The sequence below is a fragment of the Triticum aestivum genome, chromosome 3B (assembly GCF_018294505.1).
Source record: "Triticum aestivum cultivar Chinese Spring chromosome 3B, IWGSC CS RefSeq v2.1, whole genome shotgun sequence".
In the NCBI taxonomy this organism is placed as follows: Eukaryota; Viridiplantae; Streptophyta; class Magnoliopsida; order Poales; family Poaceae; genus Triticum; species Triticum aestivum.
Window position 1 is genome coordinate 708,919,456 of NC_057801.1, and position 19,785 is coordinate 708,939,240.

General features: G+C 43.7%; 1 protein-coding gene across 2 annotated transcripts; it reads left to right on the top strand.

Moving 5' to 3' along the window:
• The first annotated feature begins 12,945 nt into the window (after positions 1 to 12,945).
• Positions 12,946 to 19,564, top strand: LOC123071910 (protein BLISTER). 2 transcript variants are annotated; one of them, XM_044495488.1, is made up of 14 exons: positions 12,946 to 13,318; positions 13,668 to 14,313; positions 14,413 to 14,963; positions 15,580 to 15,699; positions 16,304 to 16,369; positions 16,660 to 16,770; positions 17,405 to 17,481; positions 17,714 to 17,781; positions 18,045 to 18,158; positions 18,242 to 18,423; positions 18,542 to 18,610; positions 18,838 to 18,990; positions 19,175 to 19,279; positions 19,383 to 19,564. In XM_044495488.1, exons 1-13 carry the CDS (start codon positions 13,247 to 13,249, stop codon positions 19,250 to 19,252), a joined length of 2,307 nt encoding a protein of 768 aa, XP_044351423.1. In that variant the 5' UTR covers positions 12,946 to 13,246; the 3' UTR covers positions 19,253 to 19,279; positions 19,383 to 19,564. The 2 variants fall into 2 exon arrangements, with proteins under 2 accessions (XP_044351423.1, XP_044351422.1); XM_044495487.1 differs by having other exon boundaries at positions 12,947 to 13,318; positions 19,175 to 19,564.
• The last annotated feature ends 221 nt before the right edge of the window (positions 19,565 to 19,785 follow it).

Genomic DNA, 19,785 nt, shown 5'->3' on the forward strand with positions numbered 1-19,785 from the left:
GATCCGCTTCCCCGCCGCCGACGGACGGCCACCGCACCACACTTAACAACTTGGCCATGGGTTCGTCCAAGGCTGCACCATCCTCCACAACTTTTGGTTTCTGGTGAACAACAAGAAGATCGTTGGAAAAACAGAAGGAGGACACAGCACTGCCAGCAGAAAGAGGTACTCCTCTTCCCTTATTCGTGCAAATCTTACGTCTCCGCTCACACCGTATTCATCCCACGAAAGAAACTAGTTGAGCGCTTCTTACTGCATCTTCTTCGTGATACTAAATGCACAAGGTTTCCTCCCTTTTACTATTTCACCTTTGCTAGAGGTCAGTAGCCCGCCTGGATTTCAATTCAGGGTCAGTCGAACCGCAATTAAAAGAAGCAATACCCGCTTAGGCGCGCGGAGCACCTAGTCCGCCTGTTCCCCGGGGAAGCGGCACATCGGTGTCTATCATAGGGGTGTGGGGCGCAGGAGCTGCTTGCGCCCCGATCTGGAGGTCGGCGGGTCTTGAATGGATGGCCGGGGGCGGTGCCAAGCACGGCAGTGCGGTGAGGTCGAGGGGAGGGCGTAGGTAGGGGAGGAATACTAGGCCGGTGGTCGCTGGCGTTTGGAGGAAGATCGTCAACACTGACTGGCTGGAGGTAGATGAAGGCGATCTGCCCATTCTTTGTACATCGGACGGTGCAGAAAAAATGGACTGACCTATTTGCTTTCAGTCGACTGTTATTTTCATAGAATCATGTAGTAATTTAGTGTGCCATGCATGTTGTAGAGCTATCATATGTCTCCCGTCATTTATTTCTCACCGACTTGCTATCTGCTACCTTTACACTGTACTAATTGTGCACACACTTCACCCATACTCACACTATTGTTTTTTTATGCATGGGTATTTCAGACTCTGATGCAGTGTTGATGAATGCAGCAAAGAGAAGACAGAAGTCGCTCCAGTGTAATTTGAAGATAAGCACTAAGCGTTTCAGCGCTCTAATGGGTGCAGTGTCAGCAGTTGAAGACAGTAAACGTAGCTCTGTAGTTGATGATCTCAATTGCCACACACAACCATCCCAGGTGCTTGCTTTAACTTCGCGCTGTCAAATGTGTTTGCATGTTGCATATGGTGTCTAGCTTGTATTGCTTCCAATTTGGTTAAATTGCATCTGCTTATTTTACACATTATACCTTTGATAATGACATGCCTTCCTATTTTTGATACATACTACATATGTCTATTAACCATGTTCGTACATCAAACTAATGTTGTTTTGTATCCCTCGTCAATCACTTATGATGAGACAGTCACCCGAGTGGGTTACTGTGAGACGCCCTACTCGTTTAAAGAGTGCAGTGTCATCCTCCCCACATGATTCTCAAGAAACAGCAAGGCTAAATGAAGATAGTCAACGTAGCTCTCTAGTTGATCACCGCAATTCCCCCACACCACCATCGCAGGTGTTTGCTCTTACTTGGCAATGTGATATGTGGTTGCATGTTGCATATGGTGTCTACCTTGTAATGCTTCTAATTAGGGTAAATTGCATCTGCTTAGTTAACACATTATACCTGTGAATATGACATGCCTTCCTGTTTTTGGTACATACTACGTCTTTTCTATTAACCATGTTCTTACATCAAACTACTTTTCTTGTGTATCCCTCATCAATGCTCCTAATTTGTTAAATTGCATCTCCTTAGCTTACACATTATACATGTGAATATGACACGCCTTCCTGTTTTTGGTACATACTACATCTGCCTATAACACCATGTTCTTACATCAAACTACTGTTCTTGTGTATCCTGCATCTATCGCTTATGATGAGACAGTCACGCGCGTGGTTAATATGAGACGCAATACTCTTATAAAGAATGCAATTTCATCCTCTCCACATGATTCCCAAGAAACAGCAAGCCTAAATGAAGATATTGAACGTAGCTCTGAACCTGAAGACCGCACTTCCCCTACACCACCATCATAGGTGCTTGCTCTAACTTCGCAGTGTGATATGTGGTTGCATGTTGCATACGGTGTCTAGCTTGTAATGCTTCTAATTAGGGTATTGCATCTGCTTAGTTTACACACTATACCTGTGAATATGACATGCCTTCCTATTTTTGGTACACACTACATCTATGTGTTAACCTTTTTCTTACATGAAACTACCTCTCTTCTGTATCCTGCATCAATCACTTACGATGAGTCACCTCTCTTCTGTATCCTGCATATTATTTCTAGCCCGTTGCCATGTATTGCTTCTAATTTGGTCAAATACATTTGTTAGGGCACCCTTTTAATTTGGCAGAGTGATATTGGTTTCATCTTTCATATGGTTTCTAGCTTGCATCGATTCTAACAAGTTCAAGCACCTTGTGCTTAGTTTACACTTTATACATTATACATGTCAATATGTCAAGCCGTCCTATTTTTCATACATATTCCATCCTCCTATCATGCGGCTGCCTTACATGAAAGTAGTGTTCGTCAGTATCATGCATCAATGAGTTCTGAAGAGCAAATTTTATTCCTTTTTCTTGTGGGTTTGACTTGACAAGGCAAAATCAAGAAAGAGGAAGGAAAAGAGTAAGGAAGGTGATGATGGTGGTCCTCTGCAGCAACGTAAATGGAGCATTTGTACCGATTCTCCTTGTACTGATAGTGCATTACAAGGTCCAAGTCTCCGCTCCCCTACTCCACCATCCAAGGTGCTTGCTCTAACTTGGTAGTGTGATATCTGGTTGCATGTTGCATATGGTGTCTAGCTCATGTTGCTCCTAATTAGTGTAAACTGCATCTGCTTAGCTTACACATGATACATGTGAATATGACACGCTTTCCTATTTTTGGTACATACTATATCTGTCTATCACACCATGTTCTTACATGAAACTACTCTTCTTGTGTATCCTGCATCAGTCACGTATGATGGGACACCTTTAAGTTGGTAGTGTGATATTGGTTTGCGTCTTGAATATGATTTCTAGCATGTATTGCTTCTAGTTTGATGAACGCCACCTATGATGAGACAGTTTTAACTTGCCAGAGTGATATTGATTGCACCTTCCATATGGTGTCTTGCAGTGTTTCTAATTTGTTGGAGTGCCTTCTGCTTAGTTACCACATCATAGGTGTGAATATGTCAAGCCGTCCATTTTTTCGTACATATTCCATCCTCGTATTATGACTTTGCCTTTCATCAGAGTAGTGTTCGTCAGTATCATGCACGAATGAGTTCTGAAGAGCGAATTATATTCCTTTCTCTTGTCGGTATGACATCACAATGCAAAATCAATAAAGCTGAAGGAAATTGGCAAGGCATTGGATGATGGCGGTCCTTCCGAGCAACTAAAACGTAGGTTCTCTACAGATTCTACTCCGCCATCCTCCCAACAAGATTCGCAAGACAACGCAAGGCTAGACAGTCAACGTAGATGTGTAGATGATGAGCACATCTCCCCTACTCCACCATCACAGGTGCTTGCTCTAACTTGGCACTATTATATGTGGTTGCATGTTGCTTCTAACTTTGTTGAATTGCATCTGCTTACTTTACACATAATGCCTGTGAATATGACATGTGTTCCTATTTCTACATCAGACTACTATTCTTGCATATCCCGCATCAGTCACTTATGATAAGGCACCTTTAAGTGGCCACTGTGATATTGGTTGTGTCTTGCATATGATTTCTAGCATGTACTGCTTCTAATTTGTTGAAACGCCATACAGTTTGAACTTGGCGGAGTGATATTGGTTGCATCTTTCATATGGTGTCTAGCTTGCAGTGCTTCTAATTTGTTGAAATGCCTTCTGCTTAGTTACCACATCATAGGTGCGAATATGTCACACCATCCTGTTTTTCATACATATTCCATCCTCGCATCATGTGTTTGCCTTTCATCCGAGTAGTGTTCGTCAGTATCATGCATGAATGAGTTCTGAAGAGTGAATTTTATTCCTTTTTCTTATCGGTTTGACTTCACAATGCAAAATCATTACAACTGAAGGAAATTAGTCCGGCAGTGGATGATGGTGGTCCTTCGGAGCAACTCAAACAGGGGGTCTCTACAGATTCTACTCCGCCATCCTCCCAACAAGATTCGCAAAAAAACACAAGGCTGGCAGTCAACGTAGTTGTGTAGATGATGAGCACATCTCCCCTACTCCACCATCATAGGTGCTTGCTCTAACTTGGCACTATTATATGTGGTTGCATGTTGCGTATGATGTCTAGCTTCTATTGCTTCTAACTTGAATTGCATCTGCTTACTTTACAGAGTAAGTTAGGGGATGTTGGTGGTCCTCCGCACCGACGCAAACAGAGACTCTCTAGATTTGCCACTGCTACTGCTAATGAAGTTGAAGTCCCAAGTCTACATGATGAGTTCATCTCCCGTACTCCACCATCGCAGGTGCTTGCTCTAAGTTGAAAGTGTGATAATTGGTTTCATGTTGCATATGTTGTCTAGCCTATATTTCTTCTATTTTGATTAAATTGCACCTGCTGAGTTTATATGTTATACATGTGCATATGACATGGCTTTCTGTGTTTAGAATACACTGCATCTATCTATCATACCATGTTCTTACATCAAAGTACTGCTGTTGTGTATCCCGCATCAGTCACTCATGATTGGATGCTTTTAACATGGCAGTTTGATAGTGGTTGCATCTTGCATTGATTTCTACGTTGTACTGCTTCTAATTTTTCGAATTTCCACTTATGACAAGACACTTTTAACTTGGCAGAGTAATATTGGTTGCATCTTTCATATGGTGTCTAGCTTGCATTACTTCTATTTTCTTGAAAATCCTTCTGCTTAGTTTGCACATCGTAGCTGTGAATATGTCATGTCGTCCTGTTTTTCTTACATATTGCATCCTCATACGGTTGTCTTACATCAAAGTATTGCTTGTCTGTATCATGCATCAATGAGTTCTGAAGAGTGATTTTATTCTTTTGTGTTGTGGGTACAACTTGACATGGCAAAGTCAAAAAAGAGCAAGGAAAATAATATAGTAGGGAGTGTTGTTACTCGTCGGGTGAAACGGAAAAGGATCTGTCGTCGAGATTTTGCTAGTACTTATAGTGCAGTAGAAGGTCCAAGTCCACCGGCTAAATCTACAAATATAGTATCACCTGCTCCACCAGCTGCAGCATCCGCTTCAACTGTACCAGCATCTCAACCAGTTACTCGTTCGTTTGCTCCGGAACTAGCCAGTTCCCAAGCTGCCTTCACACCTAATACTACTTCTGAAGCACTGCTGACACAACAGGACTTGGCAAGATCAGATGAACCTCATGAGCATCAACACCAAGACGGTACCTGACCGAGTCAAGTTGCAGTTGCATGCTCCTTTATATGTACTCTCACAGTTTGATGTACACTAACACTTTCCATATTCGTTGTTGAACTAGCACCACGGCGCAAGCGGAAACAGACATCAGGGATAATGCTTGACAGATTAACAAAATCTAAAGGAGGAAGAATGGAGATCCATTTTGAGGCAGGTTTAAAAAGGCCACGTGATGCTACAGAGTCATCCAAGTTAGTATCAAAGGCAGCCGTTGGCGTTAGGTATCATGCACGCATCCTCCCAATGTGGATCCAGTACAGGAATGAGAAAGACAATACCCAGTTTAACACCTTCCTTGACCATTTATCCGTAAGTAATGTTATTCATCGCAATTAGTAATATTGTCTTAATCTGTCCCATACTTTCTAGCTTCCTCCTAATAAGACTCACATTCTTTTTTCAACAGATGAGGTTCAAGTTGGATCCGAAAGATGATGCAACTAAACAACAATGCACTCATGTTTTTCAGTCTGCTCTGCGACAGTATCGGTACCACCTTAGAAAATCTCACTTTGAAGGCAAGGCTAACAATGAAACCACCCAAACATCTCCAGTGAATATATTACAGATGAAGACTAGACAGCCCTCGTTAAACACTGGTCTGATCCAAAGTATCAGGTAGGCTATATGTATTTGATCAGACCACATATTGAACTTGTATTTGTGTATGTGCCTTACAAGTGTATCTTCTTCTAGGCTAACTATTTGAAGAACAAAACCAACCATTCTAAAGTGAAATTCCAACAGACAACAGGATCTCGTAGCTATATTGCACACTGCGAGGCTCTTGTAAATAGCTGATACTTCCTTCTTTTTTTGTGCCATATTATCGTATCTATATTGACTTGTTCCAAATACAGAGGAAAGCCCGTGCGGACCAAAAAGAACCTGAATAGAATGCAGTGCAAATCTTCAAGGATTGCCACACCAGCAAGATGAAGGGCATGAGCACACCCGTTCAAGCCGCTGTTATAAGTCCTTACTCCTCCTGCTTTGAACTGATTGGTACTATGATGTGTTCATTTAACTACTTGGTTTGCAGCCAATGTCAGTTACTCTGTTCACTTTTATACACAGTTGTCTTAACGTATCATTTCACCTTACATGGTTTAAAAGAGATGAAGGATATTCTTTTGGTCTTGATCTGTAATCTAGTTGTTATGTTCACGTGCGCACACAATGATAAAATAGACTGTTTGTTTTATATCTGTTTGCCCATGATATGAATGATGTCATACTATGTTCATCCTACTTTAAACCATGTCTCTTTATCCTTAGATGTCAACGAATGTGAGGAAATAGACAATACAGTAGGCATGCTACATGGACATATGTTCTGAAAGTGATTTTATTATGTAGTTGGCACTACAATACATGCTAATGTATTACAGTAGCTCACCAAAATAAGTTATGTATAAACGTTTAACCTACTTTGTTTGTTTTTATCTCATTAGTAACTTATCTGGTACACTAATCTACAAGTTCAAACTTTCAGGAAGCTATGGAACAAATGATTGAACAACCACAACCACCTGAAGGTGACGAGGCTACCATAGGCACAATGTCACCTCTTGCTGCAGTGCGTTAGTATCTCTCCACTAACAGTGCAAAAAGCACCTTTCTGCGTAATTCTGGGTTGGTTGTCAAGGTAACCTCGTCCAAATCGCCTACTGAACAAAATCTTCCTGCTATCCGTGCTCCAGACACAAGTCCAATCCCTAATGGACGTTGTTTCCGAAACAAGAATAGTGGTTGAGAAATGTCGTCAAGATATGAATGGTTTTGAAACCAGACTATCAGACATTCGCTTCATTGTTCAAGAGCAATGGCGGAAAAAAGGTGGAGATCGTGCTGCTCCATCAGATTCTACAGCCTGAAACATTAGCACTCAGGTCAAATGATCTGTGCTTCTATACATCTGATGGTGCTTTTATCTGGATGGACTTTAAACTTTATGCCAACAGGCCTTTTGTTGTATGGTTGGAATTTATTTTGTTGTGATACAACATTTATGATGATGCCACAGGTTGTAGTAATTACGACGCTATTTTTGTATAGTGTAGGTTTATCTTAGTAATGTATTCGGCCGAAAGCTTCGTAGGAGCCCAACATGCCAACATTCGTCGGGCCCATTCCAATTGGGCTAAAAATGATTATCCGAAATTGGCATGTAGCCCACTAAAAATGTCTTGGCCTAAATCAGCATAAGCTTTCATATTTTTCTGGTAGGCCTGTGCCCATAGTGGGCCTTTAACATGCCTAAACATAATTTGGGCCCTCAGTAAAAATAGGCCGTTTACAGGTGTAAATATCTCGATCCCATAAAAAACATGGGCCTTTAATAGACCGAAAGTGAGATCGAGCCCTGATTGTGCCAAATAACCCACTGGTCTTAGCAGGCCGAAATGGTGGCCCATTTACAATACGGATCTTTGTCAGGCCGAAATTTGGACGGGCCGTAAATGTGCCAACCTAATACAGGGCCTTTAACAGGCCGGAACTTCAGTCGGGCTAGATTTTCGTCATTTTTATATGGGCCGTTAATGGGCCCGATATGAGTTGGGCCACATATGGCTCATGGTTTTCGTGTGGCGTTAACATGCCGAAAATGACAACAGGCCGAAAGTGGCCCAAATCTATAGTGGGCCTCTAACAGGCCGAATGTCAGACATGGCCGAATATGACCCAAATCCTTCACGGTCGTTTATGGAGCGAAAGTTTTGGTGGCCTGTAAATGGGCCCAAATGAAGCCAGACCTTTAACAGGCCGGGAATACACCGGGCCGTAATTCGGCCCAATTACTTAGCGAACTGTTAACGGGCCAGAAGTGACCATGGGCCGCGTTGATGACAAGTTTAGGACAGGCCGTTGATGGGCCGATTTGACAGAGAATGTTGGGCCTTTAGCTGGGCCGGCCCATTATGGTCTGCAGAATCTTGTGGGCCTTTAGCTGGGCCGACCCATTGTGGTCCGCAAAATCTTGTGGGCCTTTAGCTGGGCCGACCTATTATGGTCTGCAAAATCGTGTGGGCCTTTAGCTGGGCCGGCCCATTATGGTCCGCTAAATTTTGTGGGCCTTTAGCAGGGCCGGCCCATTATGGTCCGCTAAATCTTATGGGCCTTCGGTTAGGCCGACCCATTTAAACTTTGTGGGCCACTTTTGGGCCGGTCCACGTGTCAACATATCATAGGCCCATCTCGACCGTTGGATGAGTGACACTTGTGCCAACGCGGAGCTGACGCATGGATCCGTCAGCCAATGAGAATTTTACACGTGGAAAATCGGCATTGGTCGTGGCTGTTAGCGGGTTATCGGATCCAAAAAACGGACCCGATAGGTTAACGGCAGTTAACGGCGTCCCGTTACGGTGGATGCCACGTGTCGGTCACCCTTGACAAAAGCACTTCTATGACGCGCGATTTATCGTCATGGAAGTGGACACTTCCGTGCTAATAATTTTGGTAATGTCATGGAACACTTCTACGACAACACAGGTATGACTATCTTGATTCTGTCATAAAATCATCATGGATGTACATGCATGACAGAAAATGCGACCTACTGTGACAAACATGTATCATCACGGAAGTGTATTTTTTTGTAGTGCTTGTTCATCCTCGGCCGCCGCCCCGCCTCTATCTCACCTTGTCGTCGCCATCCCAGTCGTCCCCGGCATCCTCTGGTCCATTGGACGGAGGCGCCTCCCTTCCCTGACCTCACCGGTGGCCTCGCCTTGGCCAACAGTGGCCGGACCGGCCGGGCCACCACCGGCCATCGCCCTGCCTCGCCTCGTCCTCTGTCTTTGTCGGGACAGAGCGAGCGCGAGGAAGAAGACGAGCCTCATCGCCCCCCTGTCCCCCTGGACCCACGTGTAAGTCTCTCCAGCCCCGGGCCCGCGCTCATAAGTGGAAACGTATTCTGAGTAATACGTTTTCGTTGAAGTGTAAGCGCATTTCCAAAAATATGTTTTCTGTTTTTAGAAAGCGTATTCCCTTCTTCCTTTTGCTAAAATACGTTTTCTATTCAGGAAGGCATATTTCTCTCTATTGCGGCCAAGAATGCACTTTCTCTGTTCTGGAAGCGTATTTCACTAAATATGTTTCTGCCTTATCCACCCAGGGACCTGTTTGTGGGGAAACTTTTACAGATTGGTCCCTGGTGTTCAACCCCTCACAACTTATCAACCGTAGCTCCGATTAAGGTGAAACCAATGCTCACATCTTTGTGTCGCTGAGCTCTTTCTGTTGGTTCCATTTTCACTAGGTGGTCCCATAGTGAAAATGACCAGTTTGCCCTTGCCTCTAATCAGCCCCCTCGGAGAGAGAACCGTTCGACGTTTCATGTGTGTGGCTTCACCGCACTTCTTCTCGGAGTCTCCGTCACCCCCCAGGAGAGCCACAACAACCACTTGCATGATAGCCATGCAGTAGCCTTGGTTTTCAAGTTGAATATTTAATAGAAGTTTGTCGTTATCTGCCTGCTTGTTTGCTACTACTGTCGGTGCTTCGGTTATGCTCGTGGATTCTTGTTCACTTTCATGATATGTTCCGATGCATCTTGTTATCTTGTGCTAATTGCTAGTATCATGTTCGTAAGTCATGCTTGGTAGTAGTAATACATGCTGGTAGTTGTGATGTTCTTCGGATGCATGCTTAGTCTGCTATTCAGTACCGTTGCTATGTTGGTTCCGTTGCATCTAGTTGGTTACATGTTTACTTGGTAGTGTTCTTGCTATGTTCTTGCATGGGATTTGTTCATGATGCTAGTGGTCATAATGTGCTTATGGTAGAGTTATGCTTGTGTTATTCATGCTCATCAGTATGGCATGCTCATTCGGATATATGATCATTTGTGGTTATGCTCGATGATTATGTTGCACCTCCATGCTTATGTTGATATCATGCTCATGCATCGTAGTTGCATCTTGTTATTTTCATATGACTAAGCTTATTGCATTCAAGTTTAACCGGACTTAATTGAACTTGAACAACAGTTGGCTGAGTCATGGTGCCACTGAATCGAGCTGACCAGTGCAACCACATTTGCCTTTATGGGAAGGTCCTAATTGGGTCTATTGTCATGCCTCTCGTCGGTGCCTCCAATGAGGGAAGGTTATGGGCGCGCGCTACACTGATCAGGTAGGCGGACACCTTGTGTGCCCGTTGTTGTTGTATGGATCCATGTCCCCGTTTGGGACCATTTATTTGCCACGACGGTGGCCGTTGATGCCTTTGGTAGGCACGGGGCCACCCATGACTTAGCCTAGAGGGGAGGTTGTCAGAGTGGCCGGAAGAGTGTCATGGGTAATAGATCGGTTTTGTCGGGTCGCCTTTGCTCCACCCGAATGGGAGTGCGAGGCCATGGGTTCCATGGTGTGGGTAAAGTGTGCTACCTCTGTAGAGTGTGTGTGTGTTATAAATCTATCGATAGCCGTGCCCACAGATATGGGCCCAGTTCGGAGTCGGTCACACTATGGGTCAATAGTAATAATTGATGTGGTTAATAACAACCCTGGTTCGATGATGGAAGAAGTTGGTTGATCTTTATGTGATCGTGAGAGGATCACCGTGGTATCGAGGATACCGAGTTGTTGGATATTTGTGGCGTTATGCGAGAATCATGGGTAAAGGTCAAGCTCCTTGTGGTCATGTAATGATTACTACGGTATTGTTATGCCAAGCTTGATTTGACCATGAGATGATTGTGTGATGTCCGTTGTGGTAAGTAATGCATGTTTTGGTTACGAGGTAACCGCCGAGCAAGAGTAAGTTGGTGCATGATATGTTAACCCGTTGCATGTAGTATCATCATGTTCATATTATCATGCTAAAGTTGTATCATGTTCAGTTGTGCATGCCATGTATTTCTGCTAGTATCATGTTCATGATTGATTTAACCTGCTAATGCCATGTTGTTGTTTGTTTTGACTGCTTTTGGTTATTGTGAGCTTGTAAGTACATTCAATGTATTGACCTGTCGTGTCATGACAATTTGCAGGTCGTGCCTGGATTGCTTGCTTGTTTGGTGTGGTACCTGTGTTCGCGAGCTAGGATAAACGTTCCAGCCAGAGTCCTTGCGGATTGGAGTCCATCATCGCCGTTCGTTGTTCCGCTGCCAGTAGAGGTTCCGCTGCCTCAAGTTGTTATGCTGCTTGCATAGAGCAACTGTGGTTGGCGTAGTGTCACTGTGTCGGTGTTATTCATTGTAATATCGAAGACATTGTATTCACATTTGGGTTGTAATAGAGAGTTGGTTTGTTCTATGCTAAGAAGTGTCGTATTGTAGAAGACTTCACCTCGATCTCTGGGCTGGAATACGGGTGCGTTCCGGTTTCTCTGAGCCAGGGTGCCACAGCCAAAGGATTACAGAAGGTGCGGGTGAGTAGACGAATGGCCTGACCAGCGGTGGGAGTATGATGGGGCAGCGAGGCCTGAGCGGTAGCTGGCTTCCGATGCCGTTTTTTGACTGATCCTTGGATCAACGGGCGGCCAACTGCGGAAATTGCTCCCCTTGTCTTTGATCTTATCCCGCGGCAACGTCGAAAGACTCGCATGGTGCGTTACGGGCTGCATCAACGGACATGGGTACAAGACATTCAAGGCGCCCTTGGTCCCATGGCGATGATACAGTACGTGGACCTCTGGCGGCAGGTGCGGAAAATCCAACTCTGTAACTCCACCGACGAGATGCACTGGCGCTGGACTTCCTCAGGCCAATACACTGCCAAATCCTGCTACGAGCAATTGTTGGTTGGCTCCGTTCTTGATCCCTATTGGCTCTTGATCTGGAAGGCATGGGTGCCGCTCCACGTCAAGGTTTTCCTATGGCTCGCTCTTCTCGACCGATGTTCGACCGTGGCTAGGGTCGCGCACACAACCTCCCACACGGTGTGCCTTCTCAGCGATCAAGAACCGGAATGCCATCTTCTCGCTCGCTGCTCATTCTCGCGTCAAATCTGATTCGACGTGCTTTTTTGGTGCAGGCCGCCGATTCCCACGTCAAGCTCTAGAGACAATTTCGTGGACTGGTGGGAGCACTCAAGCGCTCTAGTCCCTGCTTGCGCAAACAAAGGATTCAACTCCCTCGTCTTGCTCATGGCTTGGAGCTCTGGAAGCATAGAAATGGCTGCATTTTCGATGGCTTGCGCCTCGAGAGCCATTGGGCTACATAACATAGTTGGCATAGGCTGATTTAGTTTTCTAGGGTTGAGCAGTCCTATTCTTCTACTGACGCTGTCGTTTCGTGTACGTATCGAAGTGTAACACATTGACATTATATTTCTCTCTATCAATCAATGAATGGTACGCAAGCTTTACTTATTTGCGGGAAAAAAGCACCGGAGTAACACGGTGCCAACTGCCAAAACAAAAGAAAAGAAAGTGGTGAGCTGAGCCATGTTTGCACACCATGCTTGCCATGTGGTAGGCAGCTGAGCCGTCGGATCGCCTCCGACGAGCCGAAACCGAACCTGACGAGCGAGCGGGCAGTCGCCGAGAAGAAACCACCAGCAAAGCAGCCGTGCGACCGCGACGACGCAACCAACAGCAGCAGTGCAGCAGCAACCCGAGGAAAAAGAAAGTAAAAATGGTCGGACTCCACAGAGACCGGCCACGAGGTGGGAGGGTAGAGGCACGAAGCACGCACCAAAAATAAGAGAAGGGGAAGGCGAGGCCGACGCCCGAAAATTACTTCGGGGGCCGGGGCGGAAGCGCGAATCCCCCCGAATCCCTCCCTCCCTCCCCGATCCCGTCGCCTGCCAGATCTCGCCCCTCCCCCGGCGGGCCCGATCGCCATCGGCGGCGGCGGCGGCGGAGGCTGGACCGGCCGGCCGTGGGCGGTTCCGGGCAGGGAGATCTCGCCGAGATTCGGTTTGGGGCGGGAGGAGCCGGGTGCCCATGGCGTCGGCGTCGGCCTCCACCGACGTCGCGTCCTCGCGCGAGGCGAGTCGCCAGGCCGGGAAGAAAGCGGTAGGTTCTTATCGTTGGCCTGCTTTGCTTACCTAGCCGTCGGTCGCCACCAATTGCTTGATAATCAACACCATTTTGGCCCCGTCATGCCCGTCGGAATAGGAGAAATTGGATGTGCTGCATTGTTTAGCGAGCTAGCATTACGATTGTAGTTCAAGCAATCGTTTTAGCTCATCCCAGAGAAGCCAAATGGCACCGGATTCGCCTCCCATCATGCACCCTATGCTGAAACCATATATATTTTGCTATTTAGGCCTCTCTACGCCGCCTATTTACGTTGAATGCTCATTCGGCATGATTTTGAGTAGAGCTTGGCTCTAGAATGATACTGTCCTGTTTTCTGAACCAGCTGGAGGAGTTCCGTAAGAAGAAGAAGAAGGCCGCGAAGAAGGCCACCGCCGCTGTAGTAGACCAGGCAGCCCCTGTGGTTCCCAGCGTAGTGGAGAACCCCCTGCCAAACTCCAATAATGGCAACCCTGGACAGGGTTTGGTGTCTGATTTGGACTCAAGCACACCAAGCACATCATCTGCGCCATCTGCTTCCTGTGAGAATGGCCCAACCACTTCTTCCAGAGTCACCGAATTTCTGTCGAATGGTCCTGTCGTTGCAGATGCATCAGCTAATGTTACTACTGTTGCCCCCCTACAAGATGCTGTTGATGACGGAGGGAGCAAGTTTTATGGAAACTTGAGCTTCTCCGATCTTGTTAATGGGCATCACGATGATTGGAGAGGCGATACTGCTCGTAAAAGGGTAGAGCTCAGTCCTGACAAGGATGCCCCTTTAACATCTAAATTAAGTGCATTTGGAAACACTGACAGTGGTTCCCAGTCTACCGAGGTCTTGTCAAAATGGGGAGGAAATTCTTCGCTGAGTCAAGTACATGGTATCGAGCAATCCAGTTCATTTTCATCCGGCAACCTTCTTGGGAAGTCTGAAAGCACTTTCTCTCAGGATTACTCCCCAGAAAATGATATCTTTGGCCGCTTACGAGGTAAGATTGAAGCTCTATTTTCATATGTGTTGGCTACAATGCCTGATGACTGCCTTGACTATGCAGATCTTTTAACCTTTGTTTCTTCCCTTTGTGCAGCTACCTCCAAAGACTCTTCCCAAGCAGGGCACTCTGCATATACCAGCAACCGGGACTATGGCAGTATATTTAGTAGTTCTAAAGTCGCTGATGGTTTAGATCATGATGCAAATATTGGAATGCTTCGGAATGCATCAGATTCAACATCTACCAATTTTGATAAACAGGATCCTTTTCTGTCAACTGCTTATCCAACTGCATACAATCGATCTCGGCCATCTTTTCTTGATTCTATTGGGGTACAAAGAGCTCTTCCAGCAGAAGCCCCATACGTTGAACCTTCAAAAGCAAGCAATAAGCTATTCAGCAGTTCAAATTCTGAGAGTTCTTCTGTTCAGCAGCCAAACCAACAATCCACGCAAAACAATGTTGTGGATAATTCTGTTATAACAGGGGGACAAGAGTATAATAGTGAAAAGGGGCCATATGACAATTCCATACTTCCTGATTCCTTGCCTTCCAAAGATGAAAAAAGTCTGCATTATGGTAATCAAATGTTCCAAGATTTCACAAGTCATGAGAAAGATGACGGTTTTGCATCACTAGAGCAGGTGATGAATGCCAACCGCTATCTATTTATTAACTTTGTTTTCCTTGATATACAGAATTTTCAAATATGGACCAGCATTGCCGTAGTAAATTTTACAGCAAGCATAATATGAAGAGTAGCCTTTTTTATACAAAAGTAGATGTTAACTTGATGCTATTAGATTTAATGCCAGTTACACCCAGAACTACTCCCTCCGTCCCATAATATAAGAGCGTTTTTGACACTTGTCAGGAACACTCTCATATTATGGGACGGAGGGAGTAGTTGCAAACGAAAATGTCAAGTTGTGACTAAATTAACTGTTGGTATAGTTGCTGTATGCACGTAACCCAGAGGTTGCACCGCAGATTATCTTTCCACTGATTGTTTGTCAAGACTCCAGAAGGTTCTGTTACCGCATATACTCTTGGCTCCTTAGATGCAATCGCTTCTTTGTCTGCGTTCTGTCGCATTGTAATTGTTTACTTGTGTCTTTCAGTAGTCCAGATTTCTAACCAACACACTCATAACTTGATGTGCTGTGACAGTAGTTCTTTTGCAATTAGCAATTTAGCTTGCACATTTTGTTATTAGGCCCTTCGACATAATGCTCATAGCTGCTCTGATTTGGCTACCAGCTCATTGAGGATTTGACAACAGAGAAGTTTTCGTTACAAAGGACTTTAGAGAAATCTCAAGAATTAGCACAAAATTTGGCAACGGATAACTCAGCATTGACAGATAAGTTCAACCAACAGGTATGTGCATGTTCATAGAATTTTCCGTGGAGGTTTTCTTGCAATCAGTGGGAGGTAGATATGGTATCGTCAATTGATGAAAAAAAATCGTCTATGATTTACAAAAAAAAAACCATAATAGTGAGATGTTTTCACATCAAAGTAGTAACAAAGAAGTTGGAATGTTAGCATAATTCAGTTACTATCTTCTGATAGGGCATAGTAAACTTAATGTAAAAAATTCGAGTTTCGCTGTCCCAGGAGTTCTGCCTTGTGTTAAGGTATCTGAAGTTAAACTAGCACAACATGCCAGCAAAGTGGTTGCCTACTAATTCTCAACTACTCTGTGATGAAGCTCAATTTTAGTTTGATTCAGATTTCTTAGTGAGTATTTTCACAAGACATGCCTGTAAAAGTGGGAGATAAGACATAGTGTAGACAAAACAAAAAATTGAAGTCACATCCCCAGGCTTTAAATGATTAAAATAGCAAGATCGATCAATAGATCATCAAATTCTTCCATGAATGCGAATGACAGTAAGCATGAATAAATACTTACTATCATTTGTTCTACTCATTTTTAATTGGTTAACTTTATGCATTTTTTTTCATCTGCAAATATCAGGCACACGTTATCAGCCAGTTGACCTCTGACATGGAGAGGTTGCAGGATGAAATTCAAGCTCAACTGGTTAGGATTCTTCCGTCATTCTACCATTCAAAATATGTGAATATTTGGAAGTGTTCTCGGTTGTAGGACTCACTAAATGCTGATGTTGCTTTTTCTATGTTTGACTTGTTGATCTGGTCGTGTATGGATCATCTATGTGATCAATGCAACATGTAGTATAACTCCCATATTAATTTGAATATTATATTTGTTATGCAACATGTTTTCTTCCCCTTTGAAGCCTTTATATTTCCACATGCTACCTTGTAATAATCATTTTTAGTTTCTTTCTAATTCTATTTGCACAACAGCTGGCACTTGAGACCATCAGATCGGAATATGCCAATGCCCAACTAGAATGCAATGCTGCAGATGAGAGGGGCAAAGTACTCGCTGCAGAAGTCATTCTATTGGAAGATAAGGTGCCTTTCTATCTCCTTGATTGCTTCTTGTGCATTAGCTATTTAATCTTGCAAATCGACATGCCCTCTAAGGAGGATACTATGGTTGATGCTGTTTGAGAAAATGAGTTGTTTTGAGTATGTGATTCCCCTGTAGTTCATAATAATCAGATATATCGTGGTAAAAAATTCAAGTAACAAGAAATACCCCATCCAACTGCAGCACGTCACATAAACCAAGTCTGCAAGATGGCCAGGTGGAGTTGGCTTGGTAGGTGATGGGATTAGATCATAGGTGAGGTAGACAAACTTGGGGGGAATTAGATTGATTTCTCGTTGCTTCAATACTTTGAACACAGTGCTTAGCCTATATATATAGCTGGCTGGGCACATAGAGTTGGAAATAACAAATCCAACCTCTAATTGAAACTATCTAAACTATTCGTAACTACATGATAACTATCTATGCTACTTAATTGATAGCTTTCCTATAAGGCTATAACTAAGATATAGGCACAACTATTGCTTTCCACAAGAATGCTGCCATCTTCTGTTTGCCGGCTTGGTAATGGGCAGCAGCCTCTGTCCACAACATGAACGTAAGCATTGTTGGCTTCAGCGACTACCAATTTTGATACGTCTGTCTGTTCTGCAGGCTCTTAAACTTAGGTCAAATGAGTTGAAACTTGAAAAGGAAGTGGAGGGTTTAAATTCAGAGATCTCTTCCTACAAGTGAGTTTTAAGATATTTTGTTTTCCTAATCCCCATGTTGTAATTTTATGAATGCACCTTCTTTCAAGGATACGGTAGGAGAGTTCTCTTGTTTTTCATGGTTACCTAAAGAAAAACATGGATGCTTGAAATTGCTGTGGTAATAAACATGAGAATCATATGTTAACTTCCCAAATGATGGAACTAGCTAAGGACACTGATTATTTTCCTTCATTTTTTTCTTACTACACAGACGCAAAGTTTCTAGTCTTGAGAAGGAACGTCAGCATCTTCAATCTACTGTTGAAGCTCTTCAAGAAGGTATATAGATGTGTACTTTAGTTTAGCACATACAGACAACACGTTTTCCACTAAACTTTCCGATCTTGGTCATCCCTAGAAAAACACTTTGTAATTTGTGTATTTTAGCCTCATGCACCCTTGTGATACTTTGTTTCGCTATCTAATAATGAAAGTAAAACTAGATATTGGTATTTTTGGAATAAGACAGGTAGCGTGTAGACGTGACCTATACATGCCATTGTTGCCACCATTTGACTTTTAGTATCCATATGTTTGGACAGAAAAGAAGCTCCTGCACTCTAAATTGAGAAACATTCCTGTGAGTGAGAAGGTAAATGTCATAGAAAAACCATCAGTCCACAAAAGAGATGCATCAACTGCGACGGAGGATTTAGGTGTGGTATTACACTCCATCTTTGCTTGCCCAGCCCATACACGCCGACTACCTTTCTGCCTGACGTCAAATATTTTTGTTCAGATACAGGGGAAAGCAGCTCTTCACAAACACTGACCAGTACCAGTGACCCATTACAAGACGTTGGAACATCTGTTTCACAGTTTAATAATATGTCTGATTTTCCTTCCTTCGGAGACGCATCTTCTAGCATTCCAGAAGATCAGCTCAGAATGATTGACAACATCAACTCCTTGATGTCGGAGGTAATCTCTTGAGTTTTAGGGCTACTTTCTCACATCAATGAGTTGTTCCCAAACAACCTTAACTTGATTTTGGACCCAAAATTTAACCGTTCTTATGTTATTATCTTTTGCTTTGCAGTTAGCAGTGGAGAGAGAAGAGCTAATGCGAGCACTGAGAATCGAGTCATCCAACTGCTCCAAGCTGAAGGTATTCTTACGCGGCACATTTGTTTCAATTAATTTTGTCCAGGGCTTTTCTTCCTGAACCGATATTGATAAGATGCCTGTACCCTATGAGATGATTAAGCCCTAGGCACTTCTGCAACAGGCTTTTGTACTCCCCCTTAAGAAACCCTATTTACTGGTAGACTTCACTCAAGACACACTTGTGTTACAGTGCATCAATCTTATGCAAGTTACTCTTTTGTCTTGAAGGAGCTGAACAGGGATCTAACACAAAAGCTGGAGACTCAGACACACAGACTTGAGCTATTGACTTCTGAAAGGATGGCCAACGAGAATGTCCTTGCACGGCCGGTCGACACACACTTCAATGATGCAACAATGTATGCTGATGAAGGGGACGAGGTATTTCCTACCAGCAGAGCTAATTGTGGATCTTACAGAGCTTTCTTCATCTTAACATGCATTCTAGGTGTTTGATTGTCTTTATCTGTGTGCCAATTGTATGAACTATACCTTTGCGTTACATCCAGAAATGGAGGGTCAACAGTTTATCTATACGTGCCTGACATATGATACTTTTGTCTAGGTTGTTGAAAGGGTGCTTGGCTGGATAATGAAGCTCTTCCCTGGAGGGCCAAAGCGTCGCACCAGCAAACTCCACTAGCAAAAATGAAGCTTTAGTATACAGAATGTCTCTTCATTTACATATATTTTTTGCCCGGTTTTGGTCATAGCATCGTGAGAAGTTGTATATTGGAGCCATTTGATGTAACCATTCTTTTTTCTTTCTACAGAAGATGAAACGAAAATGTTGGAGCTATACAACGTTGTATTGGACAGTAAACAGAATAGCCTCCAAGAATCATTTCCTCCCATCTTATATTTTGTCGCTATGGGTTGGGGGTGGATATGTAAAAGCTGTTATTCGGCGATTGTTGAACGGTTGTACCAAAGGCATTTTTCTTTTCTTTCTGAACTCCATGTGTTTACTTTTATTTTTCATGTTAACAGAAGCATAGAAGGATCCTTGAGTAGTATCACCTATGTTCTGAATTATAAGACGTTTTGGATATTTCAATACAGATTGAAATGAGTGAACAAGCACACTAAATGCAACTATATAAATACGATTTAGAAGAAAAATTAGAACACCTTATAATTTTTAACAGAGGGTACAAATTATAAGTGAATTGAACT